At 59.8% G+C, this 21,705-nt stretch overlaps 1 protein-coding gene across 2 annotated transcripts in view; it reads right to left on the bottom strand.

The window, feature by feature from the left end:
- si:ch211-126j24.1 (phosphofurin acidic cluster sorting protein 1) overlaps window positions 1-21,705 on the bottom strand; it is an 862,277-nt gene that overhangs the window by 338,743 nt on the left and 501,829 nt on the right. For both annotated transcript variants that reach the window (XM_068028323.1, XM_068028324.1), the window contains exon 17: window positions 19,564-19,674. In XM_068028323.1, the coding sequence (XP_067884424.1) occupies window positions 19,564-19,674 (111 nt within the window). The remainder of the gene's footprint in view (window positions 1-19,563; window positions 19,675-21,705) is intronic.

Raw genomic sequence — 21,705 nt, 5'->3', positions numbered from 1 at the left:
CCTCCGACAGAGCAGCACTCCCTCAGTACTGACCCTCCGACAGTGCTGCGCTCCCTCAGTACTGACCCTCCGACAGTGCAGCGCTCCCTCAGTACTGAACTTCTGACAGTGCAGCACTCCCTCAGCACTGACCCTCCGACAGAGCAGCGCTCCCTCAGTACTGACCTTCTGACAGTGCTGCGCTCCCTCAGTACGGACCCTCCGACAGCGCAGCGCTCCCTCAGTACTGACCTTCTGACAGTGCAGCACTGCCTCAGTACTGACCCTCCGACAGAGCAACGCTCCCTCAGTACTGACCATCTGACAGTGCAGCACTTCCTCAGAACTGACACTCGGACAGTGCAGCGCTCCCTCAGTACTGAACCTCAGTACTGACTCTCCGACAGAGCAGCGCTCCCTCAGTACTGACCCTCGGACAGTGCAGCGCTCCCTCAGTACTGACCCTCGGACAGTGCAGCACTCCCTCAGTACTGACCCTCGGACAGTGCAGCACTCCCTCAGCACTGACCCTCGGACAGTGCAGCACTCCCTCAGCACTGACCCTCGGACAGTACAGCACTCCCTCAGCACTGACCCTCGGACAGTGCAGCACTCCCTCAGCACTGACCCTCTGACAGTGCAGCACTCCCTCAGTACTGACCCGCCGACAATACAGCACTCCCTCAGTACTGACCCTCTGACAGTGCAGCGCTCCCTCAGTACTGACCCTCCGACAGTGAAGCGCTCCCTCAGTACTGACCCTCCGACAATGCAGCACTCCCTCAGCACTGACCCTCGGATAGTGCAGGACTCCCTCAGCACTGACCCTCGGACAGCGCAGCACTCCCTCAGTACTGAACCTCCGACAGCGCAGCACTCCCTCAGTACGGAACCTCCGACAGAGCAGCGATCCCTCAGTACTGACCCTCCGACAGCGCAGCACTCCCTCAGTACTGAACCTCCGACAGCGCAGCACTCCCTCAGTACTGACCCTCCGACAGAGCAGCGCTCCCTCAGTACTGACCCTCGGACAGTGCAGCGCTCCCTCAGTACTTACCCTCAGTACTGACCCTCCGACAGCGCAGCACTCCCTCAGTACTGAACCTCCGACAGCGCAGCACTCCCTCAGTACTGACCCTCCGACAGAGCAGCACTCCCTCAGTACTGACCCTCAGTACTGACCCTCCGACAGCGCAGCACAACCCTCAGTACTGAACCTCCGACAGCGCAGCACTCCCTCAGTACTGACCCTCCGACAGAGCAGCGCTCCCTCAGTACTGAACCTCTGACAGCGCAGCACTCCCTCAGTACTGACTCTCCGACAGAGCAGCGCTCCCTCAGTACTGACCCTCGGACAGTGCAGCGCTCCCTCAGTACTGACCCTCGGACAGTGCAGCACTCCCTCAGTACTGACCCTCGGACAGTGCAGCACTCCCTCAGCACTGACCCTCGGACAGTGCAGCACTCCCTCAGCACTGACCCTCCGACAGAGCAGCACTACCTCAGTAGTCACCCTCGGACAGTGCAGCACTCCCTCAGTACTGACCCTCGGACAGTGCAGCACTCCCTCAGCACTGACCCTCGGACAGTACAGCACTCCCTCAGCACTGACCCTCGGACAGTGCAGCACTCCCTCAGCACTGACCCTCGGACAGTGCAGCACTCCCTCAGCACTGACCCTCTGACAGTGCAGCACTCCCTCAGTACTGACCCGCCGACAATACACCACTCCCTCAGTACTGACCCTCTGACAGTGCAGCGCTCCCTCAGTACTGACCCTCCGACAGTGAAGCGCTCCCTCAGTACTGACCCTCCGACAGTGCAGCACTCCCTCAGCACTGACCCTCGGATAGTGCAGGACTCCCTCAGCACTGACCCTCGGACAGCACAGCACTCCCTCAGTACTGAACCTCCGACAGCGCAGCACTCCCTCAGTACTGAACCTCCGACAGAGCAGCGATCCCTCAGTACTGACCCTCAGTACTGACCCTCCGACAGCGCAGCACTCCCTCAGTACTGAACCTCCGACAGCGCAGCACTCCCTCAGTACTGACCCTCCGACAGAGCAGCGCTCCCTCAGTACTGACCCTCGGACAGTGCAGCGCTCCCTCAGTACTGACCCTCAGTACTGACCCTCCGACAGCGCAGCACTCCCTCAGTACTGAACCTCCGACAGCGCAGCACTCCCTCAGTACTGACCCTACGACAGAGCAGCACTCCCTCAGTACTGACCCTCAGTACTGACCCTCCGACAGCGCAGCACTCCCTCAGTACTGAACCTCCTACAGCGCAGCACTCCCTCAGTACTGACCCTCCGACAGAGCAGCGCTCCCTCAGTACTGACCCTCGGACAGTGCAGCGCTCCCTCAGTACTGAACCTCAGTACTGACCCTCCGACAGCGCAGCACTCCCTCAGTACTGAATCTCCGACAGCGCAGCACTCCCTCAGTACTGACCCTCCGACAGAGCAGCACTCCCTCAGTACTGACCCTCAGTACTGACCCTACGACAGCGCAGCGCTCCCTCAGTACTGACCCTCCGACAGTGCAGCGCTCCCTCAGTACTGACCCTCCGACAGCGCAGCACTCCCTCAGAACTAAACCTCCGACAGCGCAGCACTCCCTCAGAACTAAACCTCCGACAGCGCAGCACTCCCTCAGAACTAAACATCCGACAGCGCAGCACTCCCTCAGTACTGACCCTCTGACAGTGCAGTGCCCCCTCAGTACTGACCCTCGGACAGTGCAGCACTCCCTCAGTACTGACCCTCGGACCGTGCAGCGCTCCCTCAGTACTGACCCTCAGTACTGACCCTCTGACAGCGCAGCGCTCCCTCAGTACTGACCCTCCGACAGTGCAGCGCTCCCTCAGTACTGACCCTCTGTCAGCGCAGCACTCCCTCAGTACTAAACCTCCGACAGCGCAGCGCTCCCTCAGTACTGACCCTGCGACAGTGCAGCACTCCCTCAGCACTGACACTCGGACAGTGCAGCACTCCCTCAGCACTGACCCTCGGACAGTGCAGCGCTTCCTCAGCACTGACACTCGGACAGTGCAGCGCTCCCTCAGTACTGAACCTCAGTACTGACTCTCCGACAGAGCAGCGCTCCCTCAGTACTGACCCTCGGATAGTGCAGCGCTCCCTCAGTACTGACCCTCGGACAGTGCAGCACTCCCTCAGTACTGACCCTCGGACAGTGCAGCACTCCCTCAGCACTGACCCTCGGACAGTGCAGCACTCCCTCAGCACTGACCCTCGGACAGTACAGCACTCCCTCAGCACTGACCCTCGGACAGTGCAGCACTCCCTCAGCACTGACCCTCGGACAGTGCAGCACTCCCTCAGCACTGACCCTCTGACAGTGCAGCACTCCCTCAGTACTGACCCGCCGACAATACAGCACTCCCTCAGTACTGACCCTCTGACAGTGCAGCGCTCCCTCAGTACTGACCCTCCGACAGTGAAGCGCTCCCTCAGTACTGACCCTCCGACAATGCAGCACTCCCTCAGCACTGACCCTCGGATAGTGCAGGACTCCCTCAGCACTGACCCTCGGACAGCGCAGCACTCCCTCAGTACTGAACCTCCGACAGCGCAGCACTCCCTCAGTACGGAACCTCCGACAGAGCAGCGATCCCTCAGTACTGACCCTCCGACAGCGCAGCACTCCCTCAGTACTGAACCTCCGACAGCGCAGCACTCCCTCAGTACTGACCCTCCGACAGAGCAGCGCTCCCTCAGTACTGACCCTCGGACAGTGCAGCGCTCCCTCAGTACTTACCCTCAGTACTGACCCTCCGACAGCGCAGCACTCCCTCAGTACTGAACCTCCGACAGCGCAGCACTCCCTCAGTACTGACCCTCCGACAGAGCAGCACTCCCTCAGTACTGACCCTCAGTACTGACCCTCCGACAGCGCAGCACAACCCTCAGTACTGAACCTCCGACAGCGCAGCACTCCCTCAGTACTGACCCTCCGACAGAGCAGCGCTCCCTCAGTACTGAACCTCTGACAGCGCAGCACTCCCTCAGTACTGACTCTCCGACAGAGCAGCGCTCCCTCAGTACTGACCCTCGGACAGTGCAGCGCTCCCTCAGTACTGACCCTCGGACAGTGCAGCACTCCCTCAGTACTAACCCTCGGACAGTGTAGCACTCCCTCAGCACTGACCCTCGGACAGTGCAGCACTCCCTCAGCACTGACCCTCCGACAGAGCAGCACTACCTCAGTAGTCACCCTCGGACAGTGCAGCACTCCCTCAGTACTGACCCTCGGACAGTGCAGCACTCCCTCAGCACTGACCCTCGGACAGTACAGCACTCCCTCAGCACTGACCCTCGGACAGTGCAGCACTCCCTCAGCACTGACCCTCGGACAGTGCAGCACTCCCTCAGCACTGACCCTCTGACAGTGCAGCACTCCCTCAGTACTGACCCGCCGACAATACACCACTCCCTCAGTACTGACCCTCTGACAGTGCAGCGCTCCCTCAGTACTGACCCTCCGACAGTGAAGCGCTCCCTCAGTACTGACCCTCCGACAGTGCAGCACTCCCTCAGCACTGACCCTCGGATAGTGCAGGACTCCCTCAGCACTGACCCTCGGACAGCGCAGCACTCCCTCAGTACTGAACCTCCGACAGCGCAGCACTCCCTCAGTACTGAGCCTCCGACAGAGCAGCGATCCCTCAGTACTGACCCTCAGTACTGACCCTCCGACAGCGCAGCACTCCCTCAGAACTAAACATCCGACAGCGCAGCACTCCCTCAGTACTGACCCTCTGACAGTGCAGTGCCCCCTCAGTACTGACCTTCTGACAGTGCAGCACTCCCTCAGCACTGACCCTCGGACAGTGCAGCACTCCCTCAGTACTGACCCTCGGACCGTGCAACGCTCCCTCAGTACTGACCCTCAGTACTGACCCTCTGACAGCGCAGCGCTCCCTCAGTACTGACCCTCCGACAGTGCAGCGCTCCCTCAGTACTGACCCTCTGACAGCGCAGCACTCCCTCAGTACTAAACCTCCGACAGCGCAGCGCTCCCTCAGTACTGACCCTGCGACAGTGCAGCACTCCCTCAGCACTGACCCTCCGACAGTGCAGCGCTTCCTCAGTACTGCCCCTCCAACAGTGCAGCGCTCCCTCAGTACTGACCCTCCGACAGTGCAGCACTCCCTCAGCACTGACCCTCCGACAGAGCAGCGCTCCCTCAGTACTGACCTTCTGACAGTGCTGCGCTCCCTCAGTACGGACCCTCCGACAGCGCAGCGCTCCCTCAGTACTGACCTTCTGACAGTGCAGCACTGCCTCAGTACTGACCCTCCGACAGAGCAGCGCTCCCTCAGTACTGACCGTCTGACAGTGCAGCACTTCCTCAGAACTGACCCTCGGACAGTGCAGCACTCCCTCAGTACTGACCCTCTGACAGTGCAGCACTCCTTCAGTACTGAACCTCGGACAGTGCAGCACTCCCTCAGCACTGACCCTCGGACAGTGCAGCAATCCCTCACTACTGACATTCCGACAGGGCAGCACTCCCTCAGCACTGACCCTCGGACAGTGAAGCATGCCCTCAGTACTGACCCACCGACAGCGCAGCACTCACTCAGTACTGACCATCCGACAGCACAGCGCTCCCTCACTACTGACCTTCTGACAGTGCAGCGCTCCCTCAGTACTGACCCTCTGACAGTGCAGCGCTCCCTCAGTACTGACCCACCGACAGCGCAGCGCTCCCTCAGTACTGACCCACCGACAGCGCAGCGCTCCCTCAATACTGACCCTCTGACAGTGCAGCACTCCCTCAGTACTGACCCACCGACAGCGCAGCGCTCCCTCAGTACTGACCCTCTGACAGTGCAGCACTCCCTCAGTACTGACCCTCTGACAGCGCAGCGCTCCCTCAGTACTGACCCACCAACAGCGCAGCGCTCCCTCAGTACTGACCCTCTGACAGTGCAGCGCTCCCTCAGTACTGACCCTCTGACAGTGCAGCACTCCCTCAGTACTGACCCTCTGACAGCGCAGCGCTCCCTCAGTACTGACCCTCTGACAGCGCAGCGCTCCCTCAGTACTGACCCACCGACAGAGCAGCGCTCCCTCAGTACTGACCCTCGGACAGTGCAGCACTCCCTCAGCACTGACCCTCGGACAGTGCAGCACTCCCTCAGCACTGAACCTCGGACAGTGCAGCGCTCCCTCAGCACTGACCCTCGGACAGTGCAGCGCTTCCTCAGCACTGACACTCGGACAGTGCAGCGCTCCCTCAGTACTGAACCTCAGTACTGACTCTCCGACAGAGCAGCGCTCCCTCAGTACTGACCCTCGGACAGTGCAGCGCTCCCTCAGTACTGACCCTCGGACAGTGCAGCACTCCCTCAGTACTGACCCTCGGACAGTGCAGCACTCCCTCAGCACTGACCCTCGGACAGTACAGCACTCCCTCAGCACTGACCCTCGGACAGTGCAGCACTCCCTCAGCACTGAACCTCGGACAGTGCAGCACTCCCTCAGCACTGACCCTCTGACAGTGCAGCACTCCCTCAGTACTGACCCGCCGACAATACAGCACTCCCTCAGTACTGACCCTCTGACAGTGCAGCACTTCCTCAGTACTGACCCTCTGACAGCGCAGTGCTCCCTCAGCACTGACCCTCGTACAGTGCAGCACTGCCTCAGTACTGACCCTCCGACAGTGCAGCGCTCCCTCAGTACTGACCCTCCAACAGAGCAGCGCTCCCTCAGTACTGACCCTCGGACAGTGCAGCACTCCCTCAGAACTGACCCTTGGACAGTGCAGCGCTCCTTCAGTACTGACCCTCGGACAGTGCAGCACTCCCTCAGCACTGACCCTCGGACAGTGCAGCGCTCCCTCAGTACTGACCCCCCGACAGAGCAGCGCACCCTCAGCACTGACCCTCGGACAGTGCAGCACTCCCTCAGTACTGACCCTCGGACAGTGCAGCACTCCCTCAGTACTGAACCTCCGACAATACAGCACTCCCTCAGTACTGACCCTCTGACAGTGCAGCACTCCCTCAGTACTGACCCTCTGACAGCGCAGCGCTCCCTCAGTACTGACCTTCTGACAGTGCAGCGCTCCCTCAGTCCTGACCCTCAGTACTGCCCCTCGGACAGTGCAGCACTCCCTCAGTACTGACCCTCGGACAGTGCAGCGCTCCCTCAGTACTGATCCTCAGTACTGACCCTCTGACAGCGCAGCGCTCCCTCAGTACTGACCCTCCGACAGTGCAGCGCTCCCTCAGTACTGACCCTCCGACAGCGCAGCACTCCCTCAGTACTAAACCTCCGACAGCGCAGCGCTCCCTCAGTACTGACCCTCCGACAGTGCAGCACTCCCTCAGCACTGATCCTCGGACAGTGCAGCACTCCCTCAGCACTGACCCTCCGACAGTGCAGCGCTCCCTCAGTACTGACCCTCCGACAGTGCAGCACTCCCTCAGCACTGACCCTCGGACAGTGCAGCACTCCCTCAGCACTGACCCTTGGACAGTGCAGCGCTCCCTCAGTACTGACCCTCGGACAGTGCAGCACTCCCTCAGCACTGACCCTCGGAAAGTGCAGCGCTCCCTCAGTACTGACCCTCCGACAGAGCAGCGCTCCCTCAGTACTGACCCTCGGACAGTGCAGCGCTCCCTCAGTGCTGACCCTCCGACAGCGCAGCGCCCCCTCAGTACTGACCCTCCGACAGCGCAGCGCTCCCTCAGTACTGACCCTCCGACAGTGCAGCGCTCCCTCAGTACTGACCCTCCGACAGTGCAGCTTTCCCTCAGCACTGACCCTCGGACAGTGCAGCACTCCCTCAGCACTGACCCTCGGACAGTGCAGCGCTCCCTCAGTACTGACCCTCCGACAGTGCAGCACTCCCTCAGTACTGAACCTCCGACAGCGCAGCGCTCCCTCAGCACTGACCCTCCGACAGTGCAGTGCTCCCTCAGTACTGACCCTCCGACAGTGCAGCACTCCCTCAGCACTGACCCTCGTCTGTGCAGCACTCCCTCAGTACTGAACCTCCGACAGCGCAGCACTCCCTCAGTAATGACCCTCCGACAGAGCAGCGCTCCCTCAGTACTGACCCTCGGACAGTGCAGCGCTCCCTCAGTACTGACCCTCCGACAGTGCAGCGCTCCCTCAGTACTGACCCTCCGACAGCGCAGCACTCCCTCAGTACTGACACTCCGACAGTGCAGCGCTCCCTCAGTACTGACCCTCCGACAGCGCAGCGCTCCCTCAGTACTGACCCTCCGACAGAGCAGCGCTCCCTCAGTACTGACCCTCGGACAGTGCAGCGCTCCCTCAGTGCTGACCCTCCGACAGCGCAGCGCCCCCTCAGTACTGACCCTCCGACAGCGCAGCGCTCCCTCAGTACTGACCCTCCGACAGTGCAGCGCTCCCTCAGTACTGACCCTCCGACAGTGCAGCTTTCCCTCAGCACTGACCCTCGGACAGTGCAGCACTCCCTCAGCACTGACCCTCGGACAGTGCAGCGCTCCCTCAGTACTGACCCTCCGACAGTGCAGCACTCCCTCAGTACTGAACCTCCGACAGCGCAGCGCTCCCTCAGCACTGACCCTCCGACAGTGCAGTGCTCCCTCAGTACTGACCCTCCGACAGTGCAGCACTCCCTCAGCACTGACCCTCGTCTGTGCAGCACTCCCTCAGTACTGAACCTCCGACAGCGCAGCACTCCCTCAGTAATGACCCTCCGACAGAGCAGCGCTCCCTCAGTACTGACCCTCGGACAGTGCAGCGCTCCCTCAGTACTGACCCTCCGACAGTGCAGCGCTCCCTCAGTACTGACCCTCCGACAGCGCAGCACTCCCTCAGTACTGACACTCCGACAGTGCAGCGCTCCCTCAGTACTGACCCTCCGACAGCGCAGCACTCCCTCAGTACTGAACTTCCGACAGCGCAGCACTCCCTCAGTACTGACCCTCCGACAGTGCAGCGCTCCCTCAGTACTGACCCTCCGACAGCGCAGCACTCCCTCAGTACTGAACCTCCGACAGCGCAGCACTTCCTCAGTACTGACCCTCGCACAGTGCAGCACTCCCTCAGCACTGACCCTCCAACAGCGCTGGGCTCCCTCAGTACTGACCCTCTGACAGCGCAGCGCTCCCTCTGTACTGACCCTCCGACAGCTCAGCGCTCCCTCAGTACTGACCCTCTGACAGCGCAGCGCTCCCTCAGTACTGACCCTCCGACAGTGCAGCACTCCCTCAGCACTGACCCTCGGACAGTGCAGCACTCCCTCAGCACTGACCCTCGGACAGTGCAGCACTCCCTCATCACTGACCCTCGGACAGCGCAGCGCTCCCTCTGTACTGACCCTCCGACAGCTCAGCGCTCCCTCAGTACTGACCCTCCGACAGTGCAGCGCTCCCTCAGCACTGACCCTCCGACAGTGAAGCGCTCCCTCAGTACTGACCCTCCGACAGTGCAGCGCTCCCTCAGGACTGACCCTCCGACAGAGCAGCGCTCCCTCAGTACTGACCCTCTGACAGTGCAGCACTCCGTCAGTGCTGACCCTCGGACACTGCAGCACTCCCTCAGCACTGACACTCGGACAGTGCAGCACTCCCTCAGTACTGACCCTCTGACAGCGCAGCACTCCCTCAGTACTGAACCTCCGACAGCGCAGCACTTCCTCAGTACTGACCCTCTGACAGCGCAGTGCTCCCTCAGTACTGACCTTCTGACAGTGCAGCACTCCCTCAGCTCTGACCCTCGCACAGTGCACCACTCCCTCAGTGCTGACCCTCCGACAGTGCCGCGCTCGCTCAGTACTGACCCTCCAACAGAGCAGCGCTCCCTCAGTACTGACCCGCCGACAGTGCAGCACTCCCTCAGCTCTGACCCTCGGACAGTGCAGCACTCCCTCAGAGCTGACCCTCGGACAGTGCAGCGCTCCTTCAGTACTGACCCTCGGACAGTGCAGCACTCCCTCAGCACTGACCCTCGGACAGTGCAGCGCTCCCTCAGTACTGACCCTCCGACAGAGCAGCGCACCCTCAGCACTGACCATCGGACAGTGCAGCATTCCCTCAGTACTGACCCTCGGACAGTGCAGCACTCCCTCAGTACTGAACCTCCGACAATATAGCACTCCCTCAGTCCTGACCCTCTGACAGTGCAGCACTCCCTCAGTACTGACCCTCTGACAGCGCAGCGCTCCCTCAGTACTGACCTTCTGACAGTGCAGCACTCCCTCAGCACTGACCCTCGGACAGTGCAGCACTCCCTCAGTACTGACCCTCGGACCGTGCAGTGCTCCCTCAGTACTGACCCTCAGTACTGACCCTCTGACAGCGCAGCGCTCCCTCAGTACTGACCCTCCGACAGCGCAGCACTCCCTCAGTACTAAACCTCCGACAGCGCAGCGCTCCCTCAGTACTGACCCTCCGACAGTGCAGCACTCCCTCAGCACTGACCCTCCGACAGTGCAGCGCTCCCTCAGTACTGACCCTCCGACAGTGCAGCACTCCCTCAGTACTGACCCTCCGACAGCGCAGCGCTCCCTCAGTACTGACCCTCCGACAGTGCAGCGCTCCCTCAGTACTGACCCTCCGACAGTGCAGCACTCCCTCAGCACTGACCCTCGGACAGTGCAGCACTCCCTCAGCACTGACCCTCGGAGTGTGCAGCACTCCCTCAGTACTGACCCTCCGACAGTGCAGCACTCCCTCAGTACTGACCCTCGGACAGTGCAGCGCTCCCTCAGTACTGACCCTCAGTACTGACCCTCGGACAGTGCAGCGCTCCCTCAGTACTGACCCTCAGTACTGACCCTCCGACAGCGCAGCACTCCCTCAGTACTAAACCTCCGACAGCGCAGCGCTCCCTCAGTACTGACCCTCCGACAGTGCAGCACTCCCTCAGCACTGACCCTCCGACAGTGCAGCGCTCCCTCAGTACTGACCCTCCGACAGTGCAGCACTCCCTCAGTACTGACCCTCCGACAGCGCAGCGCTCCCTCAGTACTGACCCTCCGACAGTGCAGCGCTCCCTCAGTACTGACCCTCCGACAGTGCAGCACTCCCTCAGCACTGACCCTCGGACAGTGCAGCACTCCCTCAGCACTGACCCTCGGAGTGTGCAGCACTCCCTCAGTACTGACCCTCCGACAGTGCAGCACTCCCTCAGTACTGACCCTCGGACAGTGCAGCGCTCCCTCAGTACTGACCCTCAGTACTGACCCTCCGACAGGGCAGCGCTCCCTCAGTAGTGACTCTCCGACAGCGCAGCGCTCCCTCAGTACTGACACTCCGACAGTGCAGCGCTCACTCAGTACTGACCCTCCGACATCGCAGCACTCCCTCAGTACTGAACCTCCGACAGCGCAGCAATCCCTCAGTACTGAACCTCCGACAGTGCAACACTCACTCAGTACTGACCCTCCGACAGCGCAGCGCTCCCTCAGTACTGACCCTCCGACAGTGCACCGCTCCCTCAGTACTGACCCTCCGACAGCGCAGGATTCCCTCAGTACTGAATCTCCGACAGCGCAGCACTTCCTCAGTACTGACCCTCTGACAGCGCAGTGCTCCCTCAGTACTGACCTTCTGACAGTGCAGCACTCCCTCAGCACTTACCCTCGTACAGTGCAGCACTCCCTCAGTACTGACCCTCCGACAGTGCAGCGCTCCCTCAGTACTGACCCTCCAACAGAGCAGCGCTCCCTCAGTACTGACCCTCCGACAGTGCAGCACTCCCTCAGAACTGACCCTCAGACAGTGCAGCGCTCCTTCAGTACTGACCCTCGGACAGTGCAGCGCCTCCTCAGAACTGACCCTCCGACAGTGCAGCACTCCCTCACTACTGACCTTCTGACAGCGCAGCGCTCCCTCAGTACTGACCTTCTGACAGTGCAGCACTCCCTCAGTACTGACCCTCCGACAGTGCAGCACTCCCTCAGTACTGACCCTCCGACAGTGCAGCACTCCCTCAGCACTGACCCTCCGACAGTGCAGCACTCCCTCAGTACTGACCCTCCGACAGTGCAGCGCTCCCTCAGGACTGACCCTCCGACAGAGCAGCACTCCCTCAGCACTGACCCTCCGACAGTGCAGCGCTCCCTCAGTACTGACCCTCCGACAGTGCAGCACTCCCTCAGCACTGACCCTCGGACAGTGCAGCACTCCCTCAGCACTGACCCTCGGAGTGTGCAGCACTCCCTCAGTACTGACCCTCCGACAGTGCAGCACTCCCTCAGTACTGACCCTCGGACAGTGCAGCGCTCCCTCAGTACTGACCCTCAGTACTGACCCTCCGACAGGGCAGCGCTCCCTCAGTAGTGACCCTCCGACAGCGCAGCGCTCCCTCAGTACTGACACTCCGACAGTGCAGCGCTCCCTCAGTACTGACCCTCCGACAGCGCAGCACTCGCTCAGTACTGAACCTCCGACAGCACAGCAATCCCTCAGTACTGAACCTCCGACAGTGCAACACTCACTCAGTACTGACCCTCCGACAGCGCAGCGCTCCCTCAGTACTGACCCTCCGACAGTGCAGCGCTCCCTCAGTACTGACCCTCCGACAGCGCAGCACTCCCTCAGTACTGAACCTCCGACAGCGCAGTGCTCCCTCAGTACTGACCCTCTGACAGCGCAGTGCTCCCTCAGTACTGACCTTCTGACAGTGCAGCACTCCCTCAGCACTGACCCTCGTACAGTGCAGCACTCCCTCAGTACTGACCCTCCGAAAGTGCAGCGCTCCCTCAGTACTGACCCTCCAACAGAGCAGCGCTCCCTCAGTACTGACCCTCTGACAGTGCAGCACTCCCTCAGAACTGACCCTCGGACAGTGCAGCGCTCCTTCAGTACTGACCCTCGGACAGTGCAGCGCTCCCTCAGTACTGACCCTCCGACAGTGCAGCACTCCCTCACTACTGACCTTCTGACAGCGCAGCGCTCCCTCAGTACTGACCCTCCGACAGTGCAGCACTCCCTCAGTACTGACCCTCCGACAGTGCAGCGCTCCCTCAGGACTGACCCTCCGACAGAGCAGCGCTCCCTCAGTACTGACCCTCTGACAGTGCAGCACTCCCTCAGTGCGGACCCTCGGACACTGCAGCACTCCCTCAGCACTGACCCTCCGACAGTGCAGCACTCCCTCAGTACTGACCCTCTGACAGTGCAGCACTCCCTCAGTACTGAACCTCCGACAATACAGCACTCCCTCAGTACTGACCCTCTGACAGCGCAGCGCTCCCTCTGTACTGACCCTCCGACAGCTCAGCGCTCCCTCAGTACTGACCCTCTGACAGCGCAGCGCTCCCTCAGTACTGACCCTCCGACAGTGCAGCGCTCCCTCAGTACTGACCCTCCGACAGTGCAGCACTCCCTCAGCACTGACCCTCGGACAGTGCAGCACTCCCTCAGCACTGACCCTCGGAGTGTGCAGCACTCCCTCAGTACTGACCCTCCGACAGTGCAGCACTCCCTCAGTACTGACCTTCTGACAGCGCAGCGCTCCCTCAGTACTGACCCTCCGACAGTGCAGCACTCCCTCAGTACTGACCCTCCGACAGTGCAGCGCTCCCTCAGTACTGACCCTCAGTACTGACCCTCCGACAGGGCAGCGCTCCCTCAGTAGTGACCCTCCGACAGCGCAGCGCTCCCTCAGTACTGACACTCCGACAGTGCAGCGCTCCCTCAGTACTGACCCTCCGACAGCGCAGCACTCCCTCAGTACTGAACCTCCGACAGCGCAGCAATCCCTCAGTACTGAACCTCCGACAGTGCAACACTCACTCAGTACTGACCCTCCGACAGTGCACCGCTCCCTCAGTACTGACCCTCCGACAGCGCAGCACTCCCTCAGTACTGAATCTCCGACAGCGCAGCACTTCCTCAGTACTGACCCTCTGACAGCGCAGTGCTCCCACAGTACTGACCTTCTGACAGTGCAGCACTCCCTCAGCACTGACCCTCGTACAGTGCAGCACTCCCTCAGTACTGACCCTCCGACAGTGCAGCGCTCCCTCAGTACTGACCCTCCAACAGAGCAGCGCTCCCTCAGTACTGACCCTCCGACAGTGCAGCACTCCCTCAGAACTGACCCTCGGACAGTGCAGCGCTCCTTCAGTACTGACCCTCGGACAGTGCAGCGCTCCCTCAGTACTGACCCTCCGACAGTGCAGCACTCCCTCACTACTGACCTTCTGACAGCGCAGCGCTCCCTCAGTACTGACCTTCTGACAGTGCAGCACTCCCTCAGTACTGACCCTCCGACAGTGCAGCACTCCCTCAGTACTGACCCTCCGACAGTGCAGCACTCCCTCAGCACTGACCCTCCGACAGTGCAGCACTCCCTCAGTACTGACCCTCCGACAGTGCAGCGCTCCCTCAGGACTGACCCTCCGACAGAGCAGCACTCCCTCAGTACTGACCCTCCGACAGCGCAGCGCTCCCTCAGTACTGACCCTCCGACAGTGCAGCGCTCCCTCAGTACTGACCCTCCGACAGTGCAGCACTCCCTCAGCACTGACCCTCGGACAGTGCAGCACTCCCTCAGCACTGACCCTCGGACAGTGCAGCACTCCCTCAGCACTGACCCTCGGAGTGTGCAGCACTCCCTCAGTACTGACCCTCCGACAGTGCAGCACTCCCTCAGTACTGACCCTCGGACAGTGCAGCGCTCCCTCAGTACTGACCCTCAGTACTGACCCTCCGACAGTGCAGCGCTCCCTCAGTAGTGACCCTCCGACAGCGCAGCGCTCCCTCAGTACTGACACTCCGACAGTGCAGCACTCCCTCAGTACTGAACCTCCGACAGCGCAGCAATCCCTCAGTACTGAACCTCCGACAGTGCAACACTCACTCAGTACTGACCCTCCGACAGCGCAGCGCTCCCTCAGTACTGACCCTCCGACAGTGCAGCGCTCCCTCAGTACTGACCCTCCGACAGCGCAGCACTCCCTCAGTACTGAACCTCCGACAGCGCAGCACTTCCTCAGTACTGACCCTCTGACAGCGCAGTGCTCCCTCAGTACTGACCTTCTGACAGTGCAGCACTCCCTCAGCACTGACCCTCGTACAGTGCAGCACTCCCTCAGTAATGACCCTCCGACAGTGCAGCGCTCCCTCAGTACTGACCCTCCTACAGAGCAGCGCTCCCTCAGTACTGACCCTCCGACAGTGCAGCACTCCCTCAGAACTGACCCTCGGACAGTGCAGCGCTCCTTCAGTACTGACCCTCGGACAGTGCAGCGCTCCCTCAGTACTGACCCTCCGACAGTGCAGCACTCCCTCACTACTGACCTTCTGACAGTGCAGCACTCCCTCAGTACTGACCCTCCGACAGTGCAGCACTCCCTCAGTACTGACCCTCCGACAGTGCAGCACTCCCTCAGCACTGACCCTCCGACAGTGCAGCACTCCCTCAGTACTGACCCTCCGACAGTGCAGCGCTCCCTCAGGACTGACCCTCCGACAGAGCAGCGCTCCCTCAGTACTGACCCTCTGACAGTGCAGCACTCCCTCAGTGCGGACCCTCGGACACTGCAGCACTCCCTCAGCACTGACCCTCCGACAGTGCAGCACTCCCTCAGTACTGACCCTCTGACAGTGCAGCACTCCCTCAGTACTGAACCTCCGACAATACAGCACTCCCTCAGTACTGACCCTCTGACAGTGCAGCACTCCCTTAGTACTGACCCTCTGACAGCGCAGCGCTCCCTCTGTACTGACCCTCCGACAGCTCAGCGCTCCCTCAGTACTGACCCTCCGACAGTGCAGCGCTCCCTCAGCACTGACCCTCCGACAGTGCAGCGCTCCCTCAGTACTGACCCTCCGACAGTGCAGCGCTCCCTCAGGACTGACCCTCCGACAGAGCAGCGCTCCCTCAGTACTGACCCTCTGACAGTGCAGCACTCCGTCAGTGCTGACCCTCGGACACTGCAGCACTCCCTCAGCACTGACACTCGGACAGTGCAGCACTCCCTCAGTACTGACCCTCTGACAGCGCAGCACTCCCTCAGTACTGAACCTCCGACAGCGCAGCACTTCCTCAGTACTGACCCTCTGACAGCGCAGTGCTCCCTCAGTACTGACCTTCTGACAGTGCAGCACTCCCTCAGCACTGACCCTCGCACAGTGCAGCACTCCCTCAGTGCTGACCCTCCGACAGTGCCGCGCTCGCTCAGTACTGACCCTCCAACAGAGCAGCGCTCCCTCAGTACTGACCCTCCGACAGTGCAGCACTCCCTCAGCTCTGACCCTCGGACAGTGCAGCACTCCCTCAGAGCTGACCCTCGGACAGTGCAGCGCTCCTTCAGTACTGACCCTCGGACAGTGCAGCACTCCCTCAGCACTGACCCTCGGACAGTGCAGCGCTCCCTCAGTACTGACCCTCCGACAGAGCAGCGCACCCTCAGCACTGACCATCGGACAGTGCAGCATTCCCTCAGGACTGACCCTCGGACAGTGCAGCACTCCCTCAGTACTGAACCTCCGACAATATAGCACTCCCTCAGTCCTGACCCTCTGACAGTGCAGCACTCCCTCAGTACTGACCCTCTGACAGCGCAGCGCTCCCTCAGTACTGACCTTCTGACAGTGCAGCACTCCCTCAGCACTGACCCTCGGACAGTGCAGCACTCCCTCAGTACTGACCCTCGGACCGTGCAGTGCTCCCTCAGTACTGACCCTCTGACAGCGCAGCGCTCCCTCAGTACTGACCCTCCGACAGTGCAGCGCTCCCTCAGTACTGACCCTCCGACAGCGCAGCACTCCCTCAGTACTAAACCTCCGACAGCGCAGCGCTCCCTCAGTACTGACCCTCCGACAGTGCAGCACTCCCTCAGCACTGACCCTCCGACAGTGCAGCGCTCCCTCAGTACTGACCCTCCGACAGTGCAGAACTCCCTCAGTACTGACCCTCCGACAGCGCAGCGCTCCATCAGTACTGACCCTCCGACAGTGCAGCACTCCCTCAGTACTGACCCTCCGACAGTGCAGCACTCCCTCAGCACTGACCCTCGGACAGTGCAGCACTCCCTCAGCACTGACCCTCGGAGTGTGCAGCACTCCCTCAGTACTGACCCTCCGACAGTGCAGCACTCCCTCAGTACTGACCCTCGGACAGTGCAGCGCTCCCTCAGTACTGACCCTCAGTACTGACCCTCCGACAGGGCAGCGCTCCCTCAGTAGTGACCCTCCGACAGCGCAGCGCTCCCTCAGTACTGACACTCCGACAGTGCAGCGCTCCCTCAGTACTGACCCTCCGACAGCGCAGCACTCCCTCAGTACTGAACCTCCGACAGCGCAGCAATCCCTCAGTACTGAACCTCCGACAGTGCAACACTCACTCAGTACTGACCCTCCGACAGCGCAGCGCTCCCTCAGTACTGACCCTCCGACAGTGCAGCGCTCCCTCAGTACTGACCCTCCGACAGCGCAGCACTCCCTCAGTACTGAACCTCCGACAGCGCAGCACTTCCTCAGTACTGACCCTCTGACAGCGCAGTGCTCCCTCAATACTGACCTTCTGACAGTGCAGCACTCCCTCAGCACTGACCCTCGTATAGTGCAGCACTCCCTCAGTACTGACCCTCCGACAGTGCAGCGCTCCCTCAGTACTGACCCTCCAACAGAGCAGCGCTCCCTCAGTACTGACCCTCCGACAGTGCAGCACTCCCTCAGAACTGACCCTCGGACAGTGCAGCGCTCCTTCAGTACTGACCCTCGGACAGTGCAGCGCTCCCTCAGTACTGACCCTCCGACAGTGCAGCACTCCCTCACTACTGACCTTCTGACAGCGCAGCGCTCCCTCAGTACTGACCTTCTGACAGTGCAGCACTCCCTCAGCACTGACCCTCGGACAGTGCAGCACTCCCTCAGTACTGACCCTCCGACAGTGCAGCACTCCCTCAGTACTGACCCTCCGACAGTGCAGCACTCCCTCACTACTGACCTTCTGACAGCGCAGCGCTCCCTCAGTACTGACCTTCTGACAGTGCAGCACTCCCTCAGCACTGACCCTCGGACAGTGCAGCACTCCCTCAGTACTGACCCTCCGACAGTGCAGCACTCCCTCAGTACTGACCCTCCGACAGTGCAGCACTCCCTCAGTACTGACCCTCCGACAGTGCAGCGCTCCCTCAGTACTGACCCTCCGACAGTGCAGCGCTCCCTCAGGACTGACCCTCCGACAGAGCAGCGCTCCCTCAGTACTGACCCTCTGACAGTGCAGCACTCCCTCAGTGCGGACCCTCGGACACTGCAGCACTCCCTCAGCACTGACCCTCCGACAGTGCAGCACTCCCTCAGTACTGAACCTCCGACAGCGCAGCACTTCCTCAGTACTGACCCTCTGACAGCGCAGTGCTCCCTCAATACTGACCTTCTGACAGTGCAGCACTCCCTCAGCACTGACCCTCGTATAGTGCAGCACTCCCTCAGTACTGACCCTCCGACAGTGCAGCGCTCCCTCAGTACTGACCCTCCAACAGAGCAGCGCTCCCTCAGTACTGACCCTCCGACAGTGCAGCACTCCCTCAGAACTGACCCTCGGACAGTGCAGCGCTCCTTCAGTACTGACCCTCGGACAGTGCAGCGCTCCCTCAGTACTGACCCTCCGACAGTGCAGCACTCCCTCACTACTGACCTTCTGACAGCGCAGCGCTCCCTCAGTACTGACCTTCTGACAGTGCAGCACTCCCTCAGCACTGACCCTCGGACAGTGCAGCACTCCCTCAGTACTGACCCTCCGACAGTGCAGCACTCCCTCAGTACTGACCCTCCGACAGTGCAGCACTCCCTCACTACTGACCTTCTGACAGCGCAGCGCTCCCTCAGTACTGACCTTCTGACAGTGCAGCACTCCCTCAGCACTGACCCTCGGACAGTGCAGCACTCCCTCAGTACTGACCCTCCGACAGTGCAGCACTCCCTCAGTACTGACCCTCCGACAGTGCAGCACTCCCTCAGTACTGACCCTCCGACAGTGCAGCGCTCCCTCAGTACTGACCCTCCGACAGTGCAGCGCTCCCTCAGGACTGACCCTCCGACAGAGCAGCGCTCCCTCAGTACTGACCCTCTGACAGTGCAGCACTCCCTCAGTGCGGACCCTCGGACACTGCAGCACTCCCTCAGCACTGACCCTCCGACAGTGCAGCACTCCCTCAGTACTGACCCTCTGACAGTGCAGCACTCCCTCAGTACTGAACCTCCGACAATACAGCACTCCCTCAGTACTGACCCTCTGACAGTGCAGCACTCCCTAGGTACTGACCCTCGGACAGTGCAGCACTATGGGAGTGTGCTCTATGTGACAGCTACATGCCTAGATTTTGCACTGAAGTTCTGAAGTGCAGCTTGACACCAGAACCTGCTGACTCTGGGGCAAGAATGGATTGAAGCTCCCAGCCCATTTCCATGATCAGAACGAGCAACAGGGAAACTGTGTCCCAACTGCTGTCGGCTGCTTGCAACCTGCAGAGCCGATCACCGAGAGAAGCTAGCGATAATAGCATTACTTTGATGTACAAGAGCTGACACAGCGACCCTCCACACTCCCCACCCCCCACTTTGCTAATCGGCAGTCAGCTCTCAGGCAGTTACCTGCGGTTGGCGGCTCAGTCTTGCTGAAGAGGTCCCTCCAAGCAGAGTCCATGAAGGAACTGTTGTACTTGTTGTCAACTGATGCCAAGTACTTGGCCAGAGGATGGGAACCTGAGGAGGAGAGAACTGAGTTTTTATTGAGAATGACTGGTGGTCTCAGCAGGTGGGCTGAGTAACAGCTCTGTGACAATTTGCTGAAATTCTCACTGAACTGTGTGATTTCAACCTAATGGGGCATGTGTCAGCAGTAATTCTCCACCATTTCCCTCTCAGAAGGGTAGAGGAATTGAGTCTATTCCAAGGCGGAGATGGATAGATTTTTGGATATTAAGGGAAATCGGGATAGTGCAGGAAGGTGGAGTTGAGGTAGATCAGCCATGATGTTATTGAATGGTGGAACAGGCCCAAGGGGCTGAGTGGCCTTCCCCAACTCCTATTTATCTTCTTCTGTTACCTCATTTTTCTTTGCATCCTTTCATCTGCTAGAGATGATGGGAATGCAGCCTCAGAACTTTGAGGTCAGATACCAGGCATACCTAAAAATGAGGTGTCAATCCAGTGAAGCTACAAAACAGGACTACTTGCGTGCCAAACTGTGTAAGCAGCATGCGATAGACAGAACTAAGCAATCCAATAACCAACGGATCAGAACTAAGATCTGCAGTTCTGCCACATCTCGTTGTGAATATGGTGGACAATTAAACAACTAACAGGAGGAGGAGGCTCCACAATATCAGCAGTTTCAATGATGGGGGAGCCCAGCACATCAGTGCGAAAGATAAGGCTGAAGCATTTGCAACAATCTTCAGCCAGAAGTGCCGTGTGGATGATCCATCTCGGCCTCCTCCTGAGGGTCGCCAGCATCACAGATGCCAAACTTCAGCCAATTCGATTCACTCCACATGATATCAAGAAACGACTGAAGGCACTGAATACTGTAAAGGCTATGGGCCCTGACAATATTCCGGCAATAATACTGAAGACTTGTGCTCCAGAATTGGCCACGCCCCTAGCCAAGCTGTTGCAGTACAGCTACAACACTGGCATCTACCCGGCAATGTGGAAAATTGCCCAGGTATGTCCTGTACACAAAAAGCCGGACAAATCCAACCCGGCCAACCCATCAGTCTACTCTCAATCATCAGTCAAGTGATGGAAGGGGTCGTTGACAATGCTATCAAGCGGCACTTGCTTAGCAATAACCTGCTCACTGACGCTCAGTTTGGGTTCCGCCAGGGCCACTCAGCTCCTGACCTCATTACAGCCTTGGTCCAAACATGGACAAAAGAGTTGAACTCAAGAGGTGAGGTGAGAGTGACTGCCTTGACATAGAATCATAGAATGTTTAAGGCACAGAAAGAGGTCACTTGGCCCATCATGTCTGTGCCGGCTGAACAATGATCCACCTATTCTAATCCCACCTTCCAGCATTTGGTCCATAGCCCTGCAGATTACAGCACTTGAGGTGCATATCCAGACTCCTTTTAAATGAGTTGAGGGTTTCTGCCTCAACTACCCTTTCAGACAGTGAGTCCCAGACCCCCACCACCCTCTGGGTGAAAACGTTTTTCCTCATCTCCACTCTAATTTTTCTACCAATCACTTTAAATCTATTCCCCTTCATCACTGACCCCTCTGCTCAGGTGAATTGACCCTTCACCTCCACTCTATCCAGGCCCCTCAAAATTTTGTACATTTCAATCAGATCTGCCCTCAGCCTTCTCTGTTCTAAGGAGAACAACCCCAGCCTATCCAATCTTTCCTCATAACTGCATTTTTCCAGTCCTGGCAACATCCTCGTAAATCTCCTCTGTACCCTCTCGACTGCAATTATATCCTTTCTGCAGTGAGGTGACCAGAAATGTGCAGAGTACTCAAGTTGTGGCCTAACCAATGTCCCTCACTTCCTCCACACTTCTCAGTACTTTCCCATTAATCATGTATTCCTTTGCCTTGTTTGACCTCCCCAAATGCATCACCTCACACTCTCCAGGTTGAATTCCATTTGCCACTTTTATGCCCATCTGACCAGACCATCAATATCTTCCTGCAGCCTACAGCTATCCTCCTCGCTATCTACCACACGGCCAATCTTTGTCTCGTCTGCAAACTTCTTGATCATGCCCCCTACATTTAAATCCA

This window comes from Heterodontus francisci, chromosome 3 (assembly GCF_036365525.1).
Source record: "Heterodontus francisci isolate sHetFra1 chromosome 3, sHetFra1.hap1, whole genome shotgun sequence".
NCBI lineage: Eukaryota > Metazoa > Chordata > Chondrichthyes > Heterodontiformes > Heterodontidae > Heterodontus > Heterodontus francisci.
This window is presented reverse-complemented; position numbering and strand designations above follow the sequence as displayed.